The sequence below is a fragment of the Aphelocoma coerulescens genome, chromosome 23, assembly GCF_041296385.1.
Source record: "Aphelocoma coerulescens isolate FSJ_1873_10779 chromosome 23, UR_Acoe_1.0, whole genome shotgun sequence".
Classification (NCBI taxonomy): Eukaryota; Metazoa; Chordata; class Aves; order Passeriformes; family Corvidae; genus Aphelocoma; species Aphelocoma coerulescens.
This window is the reverse complement of record NC_091036.1, coordinates 186,692-203,723: the sequence shown is the minus strand read 5'-3', so window position 1 is coordinate 203,723 and position 17,032 is coordinate 186,692. Positions and strand designations below refer to the sequence as shown.

The following is a 17,032-nucleotide window of genomic DNA, read 5'->3' as shown; positions in this document are numbered from 1 at the left end:
TCCGCCCCCTTCCCAAATCACACCTCCAACCGCAGCATCCAGCGTGGCCAAAAGCCAATTATAACCCGAATCTTCCAGCCATCACGGCCGCGAGCCTCTTCCTGCAGCTGTGAACACAAAGGTGAAACACTGCTGAGCAGAGACAGGACAATTCCTGCCCTCAGGGACAGGGACCACCTGCAGCCTGCCTTGCCCCCCGGGCAATAGCTGGGGAGGGAGCTCAGAAAAACCTTGCTATATATTAAATCAGTGACATAACTTCAGAGTGCCCTGCTCGGAGAACAGCTGATGTTTTGCCCTCCCGCCGAGAGATCCTCTCCCCACCATTGGCTCCGAAAGGACCGTACCAGCCTGGGGGGACGCGCGGTGCGGAGCGATGCGGCTGTAGGCAATTCCACCAGCTGCCAGGCTGCGCGTCAGGAAGAGGGAGCCTCATCCCAGCAGTACCGCTGCAGATGAGAAGGCAATTTCTTTCCTCAGCAGGTTTCAAGCCCTCTTGGAAAGGCCTGAAGTTTCTCCTAAGTGCCAGGAAAAGCAAAGTGAAGGGACAGGGGAGCCCTACATCCACAGAACATGTTGAGCACCACCATGGGAAGCAGTCTGATGCACAGATCAACTTTTTGCTGCTGCTGACTCGCCGTCACCATCACCACAGGCAGAAGCAGCGTGTGCCCCACTTAGTGAGAGAAACTGAAGGGCTGCCAGCACACTGAGCTGGAGGAGACCCACGTCTACACAGGCCCCGGAACTGGGAGAGGAACTGTACTCCTGGTGGGATGCAAATGGCTCCACAAGTTTTAGCTGCCTCCTCCTCAGAGACAGGCATGGTGCAGCTGCACCACCACAGGCACAGTGGGCATGAGCAGGGCAATGGCTCAGAGGAAGGATTAAGCCAAACATGGAACCTTGGTCCCATGTCACCCCAACTCCGGTGCAAGTTACTTCCATGAACTAACCGGGTTACTCTGGCAGAAAGAGGACGTAAAAGAGACCTGACTCTGGCTCTCTTCTACAACTGCATCTGTACCTTCGCTAAGCCTTCAGAAGGGAGCACAGGGATGGGAACGTTCTGGGACGACCTTGCAAGAACCCAACTTGCTCCTGTGCCCCAGAGCGACTTCTCTCCCAGGAGGCAGCAGAGATTCCCTGCACCACCAGCCTTTCCCATGCTGGCCGTTTGCTGCGGCTCAGCTGCTCCCGCTGCCAGGCAGTGGCAGAGCATGTGCGACACGTGACAGTGCCAGGGGCCAAGGTGCACCCCAAACCTCGGCCCTGCGCACCTCACACAGCCTGACCTCACGGCAGGGCACGTGTGACCGATTATCAGCCCCTGACATTGTCCGACCCCTGGCTCAGCCTCACAGCCCCACCGCAGCCTCTCCTGCTCACACAAACCGCAGAGCAGTTGTTGGCTTTCCCCATGCGGGAGCCTCGGAGTAAGTCAATCCTCCGGCGAGGAGGCGGCTGGCTGCCCGTAGCGCCGAGCCAAGGCACACCCCTCCATTGCAACACAGCCCTAAAGATAGTCACTGTCCCCCGCTGTCTCCTGCCACCCCGCCAGCCGCTCGGACCCCGCCAGGGAGCGGGGAAGGCAGCCACCGCCGGCACAGCCAACGGCACGGACTAACGAGCAGGCTCACCAGCCTCTCGTCCCACCGCGACTGCAGGAGGGCGAAATTCAGGAGAGGAAGCGATTGCAGTAACCGCCAGTCACGCCGCACACGCCTCTGGTTGCAACATCAGCGCAAAGTGTCCCCGTCGAGGAGGGGACGTGAAGACATCGACACCCCCGCGGGCGTGGGGAAATCGATGGGAGGTTTCAGCGCGGCCACGACCGGCGCCGGGGCAGGGATCGACGGCAGGAGCAGCCCCCGTCGCCCCGCAGCTCGGCCACTGCTGCCGGCTCTGGGAACCGTCCCGGCGGGCGCAGACGGGGTCTCGGGGAGAGGGGAGAGACCGCGGCCGTCCCGAAGCCACAGGCGGAGCTGCTGCACCTCGGGCACAGCCCCAGCAACACCGAATGCTCCAAGAACCAGAGCTGGACCCAAATGCCAAAGCGGGAGCTGCCACCTCCCAGGAAGGGACACCAGTGCTGCTGCCGTGACTGTGGGGTGCAGGGGGGACCCCACTCCCCGAGGCTGCACTTGCCTTTTCCCCTCCACTGCACCAGTGGCAACAACAGTACGGGGGGAAACATCTGAGTGCCAGGGTTGGCACTCCCCGTGAGGCAGGGCCCCATCCACCTCCTAGCATGAACCCACTGTGGGCCCGTCAGAGCACCCCAGCCCTCCCACCCCACATCCTCCCCCTCAGCCCCACTCAGAGTCCCTAGGACAGCCCTAGTGCATGCCGTTCCCCCACACCCAGCCTGACCCTACTGGGGATCCCCCCACTCCAGAGCACCTCTGCCCCATAGGCTTCCTGACAGCGCTGCAGGTGCTCCCCTGGTCTCCCCCAGCCCCCGAACATCCCCCATTTTTCCATAAACCCCCTGCTCCACACCTCAGTCACTGTGGGTCCCCCACATCTAGACTGACATCCCCACCCCCCCCAAACCCTTAAGCACCCTGAAACACCTCACATCCAGCTTGACCTCTACGGGTGCCCCTGGTTCCCGCAGCCCCAGCTCACCCCACATCCAGCCTGACCCCACCAGACACCCTCTGCCTCACAGCACCCCATGTCCGCTGGTAACCCCCCCACTCCATAACCAGCCTGAGCCCCCCTGTGCCCTCACAGCATCACAACCCCTCCTATGACCTCGCAGCCCACGACCAGACTGACCCACCACGAGTCCCTCTCGGGAGCCCCAAATCCTCCAGAACCTGCCTGACCCCTGTATGCCCCAAAGCACCCCAGGACCCGCACAGCACCCCCGCACCCCATAACCTGCCTGACCCCTACAGCCCCCCACCCCCCAAAACCTCCCTCACCCCATAACAGGCTTGACACCCGAGGAGACCCCCCACCTCCCCCCATGACCCCCACCCCCCCCCCCACTCACCAGGGCCGCCACTCCGCTCCGCGCTGCCTCCACCTGCGCCGCTGGCCCCGCCCCCGCTGACGTCACAGCGCGAGCCCCTCCCCCAGTGCCGCGCCCACTGGCTGCCGCCCCCACCGTCAGCGCGCGGAGGGGGCGGGGCCGGCGCGCGCCGCTGCAGTGGGCGGGGCCCGCAGGTGACGGGCGGGGGGTGGGGCCGGGAGATTCCTCCCAGCGCCCCGGGACGTCACAGGCCCATAAAAGGAGAAGGTGTTCCCCCACCGGAGTTCCTCCCGCGCCATGGCAGAGCCCCAAATGCCCCCCCCAAAACCAGCAGCATCAGGGCTTTTGTCGATTTTTTTTTCTCATTTTCACCCTTTTCCTAAGTCTTCTTAGGGAAAACCCCGTCCCTGCTGAGGGCTGGAGGAGCTGGGGGTGTCCCCCTCCTGAGCCTACCGCAGGAGGTTGCGCCGTGGCCGGAGCCGGTAACGGTGTCAGGGTCACTGAAGTGCCGCCAAACCCGACCCCATCCCTGGGGCCACGCCCGGGTTATCGGTGCCGCGCAGGCGGCTGCTGCGGAGATAAGGGGGAACAGGGCTTCCCCGAGGACGAGGATGGAGGTGGCGGCAGGATGGAATTCGGCCCCAGCACCAAGGGCCTCGCTGCCCTCGCCGCTGTCCTGGCGGTGGTGGTCCTGCGGGGGCACTGGGTGCCGGGACTGGGCTGAAGTAGGCGGGTGCTAGCCGGGGTCACGCTCAGCAGCCGGCTCCCCCCAGCACCCCTGGGGCCCCCCACATCCCCGTACCCTGCCCTGGGGACGGGGTGTCCCCATGGGGAGGTGCCTGGTGCCATCTAATGGTCACCGCCCTGGGGACGCTGGCGAGGACCGTCACTGTGCGTCCCCCGCTGCCTCTCCCAGGGCCTTTGCAGCCCCCAGAGATCCACGGACCGGATCGTGCCCCGAGCTCCGAACCTCAACACCACGCAGCTCGAGCGTGACAGGGGTTTGTTCCCCCGTCACCCGCCCTTGCCCGGAAGCCCTAAGCCTGCCCCGGAGAGGATGAAGGTTTGGGAGCAGGAAGAGCCTCTCGCCCCTGCCCCGGTGCCGGGGTGGGAGAGGGGGGAGTCCCTGGCTAATGTGATGAGAGGGGGATGAATCCATAAGCTGTTAAGCCACTGCAAAGCGCCTCGCGTTCTGGCCGTGTTATCACCGACTTCTGCTCACATCTGCTCCCGGAGTTATTTTTAATCGGGTATTAAGGACTTGTGGGTCCTTCCACAGGCGGAGCGGGGCTCTGCTTGTCCCCCCCTCCAAGCAGTGGAGGGAGGAGCTGTGTTTTGTGGGCTGCAGAGGTGCCTGTGAAACACTAACATCAATCCTGCTGCTATTTGGGAAGGGGAAAAGAACCCCCTGTCACCCCCTCCCCTCCAGCACCCAGCCATCAACTCTCTAGAGGGTCCCAGCACTGGTCCCAGCAGCCTGGTAGCACTGGGGAAAAGTCAGAGGGGGAACCAGCCTCACACAAAGGGATGAGTTCAGGGATATAAAAAATAAAAGAGATATTTATTAGCGCTGAGTAAAGTGCAACCTCAGCATGGTTTGAGGCTCAGCAGCCATATGAACAGCAGGAGAGAAGCTCAGAGAGGGGAAACAGCCTGAGCAGGGCTGTGCCAATGGGATACTGGGACTGTACAAAGGCCTTAGAAACAACATCAGGTAAATTATTTACAGTTCAAATCAATTATAGGAGGCTGAAGGCTCATGAGCTGCCACAGGCTGAGAGAAAGAACAGGGCCTGGGATGGGACATGGGCCCTGAGCTAGTGTGTCAGTCTGGAAGTTCAGGGCAGCAGCTGGGGATAGCTGGGACTGTCCCTTGGCATCAGGCTCTGATTTGGGGGAAGAAGATATGGTGAGGTGAAGCCTTGGGGCTGCTGCTCCTGCCTGGCTGGAAGAGGAATTCTTTGTGTTTTCCAATGGTGATAGGCAGGGATAATTTAAGAAACAGGATCAGGTCCTGTACCTGGATGTTTCTGCTAAAAATCACAAGATTTTTCCACACCTGACAAGACCTTAGCAGTCCCACAGAGCTGCCAAGGTGCTGCTGGACACACCACTGGCACTGACTACTGGTGGCCTTTCCTGGACCTATCGGGCTGGCAATGAGGTGTGTTTAATGGCAGAGAGACTCTGCCAGGTCTGTGGCCAGGAGGGAATCCCACCGCTGGAGATGCCAGTGCCAACAGCTCTCCATGGCACTGCCCCAGTAGCTCCAGAAGGGATCTGCTCCATTTACAAATATAAGAATTTCTCTTGCCAGTGCCTTAAACTCTCCAGGGAGACCACAGCTGAACAGTGTTCCTCCTGCTTACAAACATCCAGAGCAAGGACTCCAGAGCTGAAACAGCTGCAGCCTCCCTGTGCATGTGTGAGCTGGTGGGGTCCAGTCCCTCTCTCCCCCCAGAGCCATTTTTGACAAGATTAGGAAGAAATTCCTCCCTGTGAAGATGGGGAAGCCCTGGCACAGGTTGCCCAGAGAAGCTGTGCTGTCCCTGGATCTCTGGAAGTGTCCAAGGCCAGGTTGGATGGGGCTTGGAGCAACCTGGTCTAGTGGAAGGTGTCCGCGTCCATGGCAGGGGGTTGAAATGAGATGAGCTGTAAAGTGTCTTTCAACCCAAACCACTCCATGGTTCTATGAAACGCTCATCAAGCCACTAAAAGCTGCCCAGAGCGGCACCTGCAGGGGACACATCTTGGTCTGGCAGTCTGGTCCACCCCCAGTTCATGCTGGAAGAACTCCTGGGGTCTGAATCAGGAATTGTGCTCCGGGCTGGAGACTGGCTGGAGCCACATGACTTTGATCCACTCTCCCCTCTGGCCAGTGGGAATACGGATCAAGTTTGCAGCTCAAGCCTGTTTCTGGTTCCTTCACTGATCTTTGCACCACTGTGGGTGGGGGTCAGGGTGCTGGGGCAGCTGGGGCTCTTCCCCCTCGGCTCGTTGGGAAAACAACAGGGACCACTTGTGTGAATGGTGCTGCTGTGGAAGGCACAGCCCCTCACAGAGGGGGAAGAGGCTGCATTGTCCTGGGATACAGCCACGAAAGCACTGCAGAGCCCTCCTGGACACCTCGGATCTGGCAAGACAGGGCTATTGCCGCTCGGTCTTGATGTGGTCTCCAATCATCTGACGGTGATACGTGGCCAGGAAGATGTCGTTGTCTCGGGGGCAGTCGTAGTGGCAGGAGCACATCTTGATGAACATCATCTTCCTCTGGAAAAAGTCCCCCTCGGGGCAGCGGAACTCCACGTCCATGGTGCTGGTCAGGAACGGGGTGCAGCAGCGCCCATCTGAGCAGCTGCCACAGAACCGGGGCCGGTAGGAGCGGGTGCTGGTGCATCCCGAAAACTCAAAGTGGAGGCTCTGGCGCTGCTTTGGGGTCCGCACACACTTCTTCCCCTTCTAGGGAGAGAATGGATAGATTAACATGGACGCGACAGGAAAGATGCACTGAGGCCTGTGCTCTGACTCCATCGCTGGGCAATGGGACACAGAGGAAGTGGAAGCACAGAGCAAACCCTGTGACCCAGGGTCACTCCCAAGGCTGTCCCTGGCATTTGGGATGCTATGTCTCCTCTCCTCCAGCACCGTACCTTGGTTTTCTCCATGGAGAAGTTGCAGGGCCGGACCATGCAGAGCCGGGTCTCCTTCTCCAGGCGGCACTGGGGGTTGTTGTTGGTCACGCGGGCAGAGATGCCCATTCCACAGCTCCGGGAGCACGCGCTCCACTCCGTGGTCTGCACCAGGCAGTTCTCCTGCAGGTTGTTCAGCTCTGGCTTGTGAGCTGGATCCTCCCTGAAAACTGAGCCATGAGGAAGAGACACAAGGCAAGGCTGAGGGCTTTGGACAGAACATGGCAGCTCCACGGCTGCTCCCAACTCAGCCTAACACATCAGGAACAGCAGCAAAGGTCTGGCCCATCCCATGAGATGCTTGGCCTCTTAGCAGGAAGGGGATGCAGGTGAGCAGGGGCCGTTTCCTACACAGCCCAGCTCCAGCCAGTTCTGCTGTGACACTTCAGGACACAGGAGCCTTCCCATAGCACCATTGAGGTTTCACCTTGTGTTGGGTCTGGCTGAGCTGGAGTTGATGTTCCCAGAGCAGCCGTTCCGGTGCTGTGCTCTGCAGTGGGAGCTGGAAAGGTGCTGATAACACACCAGTGGTTTTGGCTACTGCTGGGCAGGGCTGGTGCAGCATCAGTGGTGTCTCTCCAACTTCCCCCCCCTGATCAAGGGGCTGGGAGTGGGCAAGATCCTGGGATTGGACAGCTGACCCAAATTCACCAAAGGGATATTCCAGACTGTATGATGTCAGCTCAGAGAGAAAAGCTAAGGAAAGGAGGAGGAAGGGGGTGGGGGAGGGGGGGCATTCGCTATTTACAGTGTTTGCCTTCTGGTGCAATCACTCCGTGTGCTGAAGCCCTGCTTCTTAGGAAGTAGCTGGACACCACTTGATGATGGGAAGGAAAGAATAAACCTATTTTTTTTCTCTTTGCTTGTGTACACGCAACTTTGACTGATCTCAACCTACAAATCACTTTCCATTTATTTTCTCCCCCCTGTCCAGCTGGGAAAGGGAGTGAGAGAGCAGCTGGGTGGGCTGGAGCTGGTGTCCAGCTCTGGAGCTCAATACTTGGTACCCACCCCCACCATGATGATGCACAAACCCACCACCAGCCCCAAACCAGCTGGTGCCCCAATCCACCCCTCTTCCTCAGCAAACAGTTCCCGGCCCCATCCCACATGCCCCACTGACCCGCCATGGCTGTTCCAAAGTGGTTCTCCTTGCTGCCCTCCTCACACACCCACTCCTCGCAGCACTTGTTGTGGAACTTCACCCTCCGAGGGTTGGGGCACTCTGGGGACGGCAGGCGCAGGTCGTCGGAGCAGAGCGGGATGCAGCCGATGGCCCCATCAATGCAGATGCACTGCAGCTTGCACGTGGGCTGGAAGCTCTCCCCGTTGAGGTAGATCTTGCCCAGCAGGTCACATGTTGCGCCCTCATGAGCTGGGGGAGGAAGAGGAGGAGGAGGAGTGAGCAGGAGGCTGAAGCCCTCCCTGCCTTGGGGACATGGAGCTCTTGAGGAGGGACAGAGCCCACCCTCCCCTGCTCTGCCATCCCAGTGCTGGATGTCTCATATTTGCCTCCCTGGATCCAAGGCTGTTCCTGACACTGATTTTTCAGAAGTGCTGGTCCTCCCAAAATTCTCTAGAAAAATTTCTTCTCCACTTGGATGAGCTACTAAGTGTGATTTTGTCTTTGGAGCCTGTAAAGAGCCTGTTTCCCTGTCAGAGTTCTTCCCAGCCAGTCAGTGGTGCTGTGCAGGACACATTCCTGACATGGCACGTGAGCATGGCTTTGCTCCTCAATATTCCTGGGATACCAAAAGGCAACTCTCTTCTAAGAACAGCTGGTTCCCCCATGGCAAATGGTACCTACAAAGGAAAATGACACTTTGGGTTGGTGACCTTTTTGGCCCCTCTGCAATGCACAAATCTCTTCCTCCTTCCAGCCCCAATTTTTTCCAGTTATCTCCCTTCTGATCTCTGGATCTCTCATCTCCAGACATCCTATCAGTCTCCCTCTCCTTCCCTATAAAACTTAAATGAGCAAAAAAAGGAAACTCATCAACATCTGACACGGAGCAGCAACCTTTACTCTGCAGGTGCGACAATGCTCCCAAGTAGTTCTTATGACTGCATTAGCCAGAATTTTCCCAGTGGAAGTTTTCCAGCAGAAATCTATTACCTGATTAAGATAAGGAATGTTTTCAAGAAGAACTAACTGAACCATTTCAGTTTGATATGAAAACTGTCCTTTATGTTCAACCAAAATACTTGTGGGATAGTATCCATAGAGGGAAGAGTTTTGCTCTGGTAATTGTTTTAGATACTATAAAGATCAAGATGAAATATTTTGATAGAATGGAAAGGGAAAGTTTTGACATAGCCAAGTGAGTATTCTAAGTAAGTCATGGAAAGTTTTGAGATTTTTTTTTTAATATATTGATATACATATACATATATTTATATATTTTTGCAATGTATTATTTGTTTCTCTCAGCCTGAAATTAAATGTTGAAATCTCAGAGTTGTTCACAGGACAGAAATCTTGATTTTCAGCAGCTGCTGCTTTCTGCAATCCTGAATCTTAAGAAAAAACATTTTAAAAACCCCATGCAAACCTCTATGGGGAAGAATTTTTGGCTGCTTGTGGAGGCTTCCCAGGAAACCTGATCTGTTTTCCCCTTAGTCCTGTTTGCCTGGGGGACACTGTTTCAGACAGAAAGTGTTTGAGTCAAACAAGGAGTGAGAATCTCTTTCCATCGAATTCCCATCTCTTCAGGGGACACAAATCTCTGTTCCTATCCAGACCTGCATCTCATCTTGCAACTCTTTTCAATGTCACTGGGATAAAAATACTCCTGTGCTCCAACTTAGACATTTCAAAATCCTCACTTTTTCCATCAAAGTGGAAGCCATCCATCCACCCTCCCCTACACAACCATTCATACTTATTTTTAAACATTCTCTCCCTGTTTTTCAGCCTGTGCACTCTCCCATCCCGCTGAGTGGATCATGCTGTTCCCTCTCCTCTCTCTCCCCTCCCCCTGCTATTCCCCAAGGAATAGCAGCCCGCTCCAGGGGTTGACTGTGTTTTCCAAACTCAATTGCGCTGTTGTGCCCTTCGTTACCCTCCATGACCTCCCTTTCCAACTGACCTGATCCAATTAAGGCTCCATGACGGCGCCCGTGAAGTGATCCAGCTCTTTGTTCCCCGGTTCTGCCTGGCACCACCCACCCCCAAACGAAAGAGCTGCTCCATAAAGCTCTACCAGCTCCCTGCACCTCCTACCAGTGGATGGGGCCTGCAGGTGACGGGTCGGATGGGGCTTGGAGCAACCTGGGACAGTGGAAGGTGTCCCTGCCCACAGCAGGGGTGGCTCAAGAAGAGCTTTAAGATCCCTTCCAAGCTAAACTGTTCCATGATACTCTGATTCTGTCTCAGGTTGGTGCTGGATCATTTCCAGAGACATCCAGTGCTGTGGCCAAACATTTCCCTAAGTGCTCACACCAACCTGCCAGCTCTCAGGTCTTCCTGACTATTTTGAAAAGCTTGAATTTAAGAAAAAAAGGTCAGCTCCTGTCAGAGATGGGGCAGGGGAGTCTTGTTTTTTAACAAAGACCAGGAAGTTGAAGAAATGCTTTATTTTCCTGTAGACCAAAATAATTTCTGCTTGCTCTAGAAGGAGCTACTAAATATAAAAAAATAAATCAAAAATATTTTTCTTTTCTAGCTGAAAAGAGACATCAAGAGAGAAAGCATTTCCATTACCTGGCTCGGGAATTCTCATGTTCCACACAGACACAATGTGGTGAAGGAGCTGTTCAGCTCTTCCCACCCACACAGTACAGTCAGAGATACACTTTGCCTCTTTCATGGGAGCAGCCAAGTGCAGAACGCCCATCCCTGGCACAAGGCAGAGGGATTTGGGGTGGGATATTCCAAGAAAAAGTACTTTCAGTAAGAGATGAGATTGGAGATATTTACCCAACGGGATAGAGGATTACATCCCTGAGGATGTCACAGGACACATGAAAGTCCCACAGCCCCACTCGTGCCTGGCTGGAGCTGTGGGAAGGCAGCTGTGTGTGTGCCAGGGGATCTGCGGTTCCCAGGGCTGGCACTGATCTCCCAGCATGACACTGGATGAAGCTCCAAGGAAATTCTGATGGGTGTTCTGGGAGGCACCACAGAAAAACCACACAAGGACAGAACCTGCAGCTCTCACCTAAGCAGATCCCGCTGCCTCTGTGGATTTTGGAGAAGTCACAGTAGAGTCCCTTGTGATGGTCACAGGGCCTGTGCAAGGAGCAGAGCTCGCCCAGCTGCTGGGCACACACCTTGCAGCAGCCACAGGCATCCCACACGTGGCTGGTACCTGCAGGGCACTGCAGAGGCTGGGAGGGACACTGGCATGGGAACGTGCAGGCCTGTGGTTCTACCTGGAAGGCAAAAAGCCATGGAGAGAATGAGTCTTCCACAAGGCAACCAGGCAGGGAGAGGAAAAACACAGCTCTGCTGCAAGCATAGACACCCCAGAGAGAGTGGGACAGCCCTGCTGCAGAGGGGTGTGTGCAGCTCCCAAAGACTCACAGGACTCATGTTTTCCTCATCCCTATTTCAGCGGGAGCTCAAGGGGAAAAAAGAAAAACGATGCCTCTGGGAAGCAGAGACAAAACAAACAGGACAAGTGGTAGCTCAGAGTCCCCTGCGCAGCTCACCCTCCACTTCCCTGGAAGCAATAAAGTAGTAATTATTAACAGCAAGAAATTCCAGCTTTGACACAGGACAAACATCAAAGCCTCTGCAGCAGCGTCAGACCCAGTGGAAGCTGGAAAAGTGATGTGCACAGCAACAGGACCTGCCCAAAGCCAGGCAGTGGGACTGTGGGGATGCTGAAAACCCCAGAAGCTCCCGAGGCCCATTTCGTCCCCTGCATCTCGCACTTTCTTCTTTATTACATGTACCCTCTGCTTTCCATTTTCCAAGGAACACAGCATAACCAGCCTTCCTGGGGACCTTGTGACTGCACAGATGCCCCCCTTTGGCAGCATATCACTGGACAACCCTTGAAACCCACCCCTGGCTTTATGACACTTCAGACACTAAATAGAGACCAGGCTATGGCTGAAGGGTGGGTTACCTGCTCTGGAAAACCCAGATGTGTCCAGTGTCCCAGTCACTGAGCTGATGAATCCCTGTCCTGCATCAGCTCAGAACAGGAGCACCAGCTCAGCTCTGGCTGTGTCCAGATTTGGGCAAGATATAACACCCTGACTGTGAACAGTGCAGAATGTGTGGTCTCTAGAGATCCTCTGAAACCTCCTCAGAAACATCAGTGACAACTCCAGCCTGGTTTTCATTTCAGATCCTGCCCATCCAAATTCCCCCTTGCCCCACTCCATGCACCACTCCACCACTCTGGACACAGCTCAGCTCCCATCCAGGGCTGGCACAACCTTCACACATGGATGATGCCACCAAAACACTGCTATGAGCAGGGTGGAGAGGGAAGCATCCAGTGGGGCAGACCCCTCACAGCTCTGCTGTCACCCCAGGAGAGCAGCAGCTGAGCTGGGAATGGCCTTGAGGGCAGCAGAGAGGGGGACATGCACCTGGAATAGGTCAAAAAATATATCTTGTTATGGCTCTGTTTGCACTTGTCAGATCCCATCCAGCTCTCACTTGTGAAGCAGCTTCCTTGGATATTGTGTTTGTTACCAATCACAGTAGGAAAACTTTTCCAGCTGTTTTGACTGTTACTCTCACTTTAGCTCATGTGGGGTCAGAAGGTGCCAACTTCTTTGTACAACTGTGTCACCAACACAGCACTTGTGGGACTGGGATTGGGCTAAACCTTCCCTCAAAGTCATGGAATATCCCAGGTCGGGAAGGATCCACAAGGATCATTGAGTCCAACCCCTGGCCCTGCACAGGACACCCCAACAATCCCACTCTGTGCCTTAGAGCATTGTCCAAATGCTGCTGGAGCTCTGGTAGCCTTGGGGCCATGACCATTCCCTGGGGAGCCTGTTCAGTGCCCGACCACCCTCTGGGGGAAGAATCTTTTCCTAGTATCCATCTAAACCACTCCTGACACAGCTCCAGCCATTCCCTTGGGTGGTCCCCAGGGGTGAGTCCTCCCAGTCTCCCTGCTCAGCAGGAATCAGCATAATTCTCCTGGCTAACTCCTAGCACAAAGTACTTTGGAAACAAGCCTCTCCAGCCTGCAGCCCAGCTTTTCCCAGCTGACTGTCTGGGAGCCACTCACCAGGACCTGGCATGTCACAAGAATCAATTCCCGACTGCTGAAGCGCATTAAAAGAACTAAAAATACAGAAATCTTCCCTACTTTTTTCCACATAGCTGCCAAGGAACGTGTTATTCAGCCCCAGATGAGCTGGGGTGGGGGGGGCGTGAGATCACACAAGAGACAAAGCATTCCTAACACGGTATCTATATTAAGATGCAATCCATGCACTTAAGAAAAAATAATGGTAACAGGCATTTTCCAATGCAGTGTCAGCCACAGGCCATAGAAAGAAACACTCCCAAAATAGCTCTCCTGCTGAAATCCAGACCAAAACAAGCTCTTTTGGGATAACAGAAAACCGTTTTAAACTCAACTGAGTTGTCCCATCCCCGGAAGTGTCCAAGACCAGGATGGACAGGGCTTGGAGCAACCTGGGATAGTGGAAGGTGTCCCTGCCCATGACAGGGGGATGGAACTGGATGGTCTTCAAGATCCCTTCCAACCCAAACCATTCCATGATTCTACAATTCTGTGTGTTTTCTTTCCCACCCTCATTAATCATTGCTGGCACTAGTTATTTCCTTAATAACTCACCCACACAAACCAGTCCACCTGGTTTTACCTTCTGTTCACAGCAGCTTCATTTCCTCATTGTATCACAGCTGCTTTTCAGCAGGAGAATATCTAGATTCACATCTCTTGTGTATCAGAGACCAACTGGGTGACCCTGCACCCACCTATGCTGTGCCTCAGCTTCCCCAGGCGTCAGCTCAAAAGTCCAATTCATCATGATTTTCAGGACCCTTCTAAATACTCCCAGATGCCCCCACCAGTCAGCTCAGATGTGTCTCCCTCCATTGCCCAGGAGGTGCTGGGGCTCCTGTTTGCTGGTTTTATTGCTGAGCAAAGTCAGCCCGAGCTATTTATAACTCCTGCTGCTCTCCTAGGTCTGGTAGAGGAGGGAATGAGCTGGAATGGGGTTTGGCTCACACACACCCAACAGCCAGAGCACTGAAAAACTGCCTGGCTAGGGAGCCTCTTAAGTTGGGAACAGCTGGGAGAAAGTCAATGTTGAACCGACTTCCTTGAGCCCTCCATTACTGATTTTTCTTTCAGAGAGGCTGAATAGTGGATTATATTGGTTTTGCATGGAGCATCCTCCACCCTGCACTCTTTCCAAGGGCTGCTTCTGGTTCTTCTGCCCAAAGAACTGCCCTAAAACTGCCCCAAAGAACTCCCCAAACTGTTCCCAATAACTGCCAGGATGGGAATTCAGGGCTTTGTTGCAGACCCAAAGGTAACACAAAGCCCAGCACTTCCACATAACCTGCCACTGACCTGGGTCCAGAGGGATTCAACTCAGAGAGCATTTCGTTTTCTTCCCTCTGCAAGAAAGGGCTGCCCCAAAACTCACTTCTACCTTCACTGGGCACGTTCCTGACTTAAAGTTCACTACAACCTTGACCTGGCTTCTGTTGAGGTTGGCAGAGCATTTCTGTGAACTCTGAGAGCAGCAGAACAGAACCAGCGTCAGAGATCAAGGCTATGGATTTAAGATGGTTCTAAAGCCTGGAATGTTCGCTCTCCCTGCTCCTGGCTTTGCTGACAGCTCTTGCATCCATCACAAACACTGTGTGTGAAGCTGTGGGACTCCCAGGATCCCTGAGTGATGGCCAAGCCACCTCGGAAGTGCCAACACTCAGACCAGGGGATTCCCCTGCTCTGCTCCATTCTCCATCATTAACTCCCCAGATGCATCTGCTCAGCTGACAAGCCAGAACAAGCTCCCTCCCAACTGCCAGCACCAAAACCAGTTACCTGCAGGTAAGAGAACGTGAGAATGTTCTTCCTGCTTCATATTTACATAAAACCTCTTCCCCTGCACCCTCAGGAGAGCACGAGTGCTGCAACATGAGCTCCCACCACTGCAGCAGGTCCATGGTACTGTCAGGATTTCTCATTCCTGACAAATGTCTACAGGAGCCCAGGGAACCAGCTAAGGGAGCCAAACCAAAGAGGATGTTTTAAAATGTGTTTGGGCTCATGACTGCACTCAGAGGGCAGGGAAAGGTGAATTTTGAGCTGAGCTGGGTGTTTGCAAAGAGCTTATGGAGCCATGGGTTAATGCTGCAAGTTAGAAGGGATATAATGAACACCCAGCTGGTTCTTTTAGTGCTCCAAGACTAAGCAGCCAAAACACAGCTATTCATCCTTCAAACACTGAATTACTGTGGCTAACCCCTGCTTTCTCTCCATCTCAGGCTCTCAAGGCGCCTTCCTAAGGCTGCTGCAGCACATTCTACAACAGCTCCTTTGGAGAGACAAGAACCAGTGACCCCCTTCACAGACAGAGCACAGGGATACGGTGACCTGCCCAGGATGAGCCTGAACATAACTCCCAGTAATCCTGGAGCAACTCCCACTTCTGAACAACACAGGAGGCAGATTCAGGAGCAACAGCTCTCATTTCCTGCCTCAATCCACAAAGCATCACAGAATCTTTAAGGTTGGAAAAGACCTCTAAGGTCATTGAATCCAATCTAATGCTCCAAGACAGTCAAAAGTCACATTTCTGAGGCATTTGGCAGGTTTAGGGAGATTTACCTGTCTCAGAGTGGTAACCAAGGGTCACAGTGGTAGGATTGACTGTTATTGTTTATATGAGCCCCATGGTGCTGCCAAAGCTGAGCCAGAGCAAGAATCAAGACACCCACCCCAAATGGCAGCAGTTTCCCTTAGATCGCAGGCCAGGACATGTTCGTGGCAGGAAAGGGACTGGCACACACTGAGCGCTGCCAGGAGCAATCCAACCAGGAGCTGATTGCCTCTCTCAGCACAACAAGCCCTGCAAAGGGCTCTGTGAACCCAGTTTCACTGATCCAAATGGCACTTACAGCAATTTAATGATGGGAGTGACGTTCCTGATACTGCTGGCACGAGAACAGCACACAAATATCCTAAGAGGAATCAGCTGCTCTCTCAAGAACTTGTATTAACAGGACAACAGGCACAAATCCTGCTCTGGAGAGGCTGCAGTCTAATTTTCCCCTCGGGATCACTGCTTTTGGGAGCATATGGGTGGATTCAGTGACAGCTGGGGAAGGATGGTGATGGTAAGGAACTGGGATACGAGACTGTTACTCTTTGCAATGACATAAAATCAGACTTCCCCTCTCTCTGCTCTCTTCTCCTGCTTCTAGACCAGGGCCGATTTCTGGCTTCCAGGAGTGGGAGGAAACAAAACGTATACCCGCGTGCCAGGAGCTCTGAGATCCGTGGATGACACGCGTTACCTGGGGCAGCTCCCAGCGTGGTTTAGTTACACGGCACGTTTGCATCGCTCTGCTTCCAGCCCAGCTTCCCTCGGAAATTCGGGAGCAGGTGGCAGCCGGGAAAAGTCTCTCAGCCCAAAGCCCTCGCATGCATCGAAGGAAAAAGCTGCAGTGCCCCGGCGGAGCTGCTGTAGGGCCGTACGTACCCAGCCAGGGGCGAGGAGGAGCAGGAACAGGGTCCGGGTCACTGTCCCCAAGTTGCCAGGCATCCCGAGTAGTGGGAAGGGGAGGGATCCAGGCTGCCGCCTACTCCCTCACCCTCCTTCGGAGTTTCCCGTCTCTTTGGAACAAGCTGCACAGCAGCTTCTCCTTAAATATCCTCTGGAAGGGGCGGGCCTCGCGCTGAGTGACAGGCTGGAACCGAGCCCAAAAGGGTGCAACAAAAAGTGTCCAAATTCCAGGGAGCACGAGTGGATTCCTGCGGCTCCGGCGGTCACGGGGCTGCCACCGCTGCCCGCAGCTTGGTTACTTTCCAAATTGGTAAATCCAACTCCAGTAAAAGCAGGATTGTTATTTTTTAATTTTTCCTCTTTCTACTTCCGAGTATGAAGCCTGGCACAGCTTTCCTGACACAGACCCCCTTTCCCTACCTACAGCCGTTCCTTTTCGGCTGCAAGAGATGAGGAGTGATTCAACAGAGGTTTGTGGTGTTCAGAGTCTGAGCAGGAGGGAGGGATGGGTAGTTCGGTGCTGTCAGGTACCACGTCTGGCTGTGCATCACCTGTCAGCTTCGGGGAATGAAAGTTTCATGATTAGAACTCCTGCATGAGGAGCTGCGTGTTTTACAAGGCAATGAAAAGCTGCTGGATGAAAGTTTTTTATAAAGGACATCAGTCCCCCAAA

General features: G+C 54.5%; 2 protein-coding genes across 3 annotated transcripts in view; both read right to left on the bottom strand.

The window, feature by feature from the left end:
• EPB41 (erythrocyte membrane protein band 4.1) overlaps positions 1-3,064 on the bottom strand; it is a 94,602-nt gene extending 91,538 nt beyond the window's left edge. The window contains exon 1 of one of the 2 annotated variants that reach the window (XM_069035824.1): positions 3,005-3,064. The gene's annotated coding sequence lies outside the window, so the exon portion shown is untranslated. The remainder of the gene's footprint in view (positions 1-3,004) is intronic. The other variant, XM_069035808.1, reaches the window with a different exon arrangement.
• Positions 3,065-4,523: 1,459 nt separating this feature from the next.
• LOC138122029 (CCN family member 2-like) lies at positions 4,524-16,460 on the bottom strand. The gene is made up of 5 exons (XM_069036107.1): positions 16,336-16,460; positions 10,833-11,046; positions 7,796-8,047; positions 6,634-6,842; positions 4,524-6,442 (listed from the first exon to the last, which is right to left on the bottom strand). Exons 1-5 carry the CDS (start codon positions 16,396-16,398, stop codon positions 6,131-6,133), a joined length of 1,050 nt encoding a protein of 349 aa, XP_068892208.1. The 5' UTR covers positions 16,399-16,460; the 3' UTR covers positions 4,524-6,130.
• Between the last annotated feature and the right edge of the window lie 572 nt (positions 16,461-17,032).

Coding starts and splice junctions, on each gene's coding strand:
- LOC138122029 (XM_069036107.1), bottom strand. CDS start 16,398: ATGCCTGGCAACTTGGGGACAGTGACCCGGACCCTGTTCCTGCTCCTC. Junction 11,047..16,335: donor TCCTCCTCGCCCCTGGCTGG/GTACGTACGGCC, acceptor TTTGCCTTCCAG/GTAGAACCACAGGCCTGCAC. Junction 6,843..7,795: donor CTTTGGAACAGCCATGGCGG/GTCAGTGGGGCA, acceptor CTCATGGCTCAG/TTTTCAGGGAGGATCCAGCT.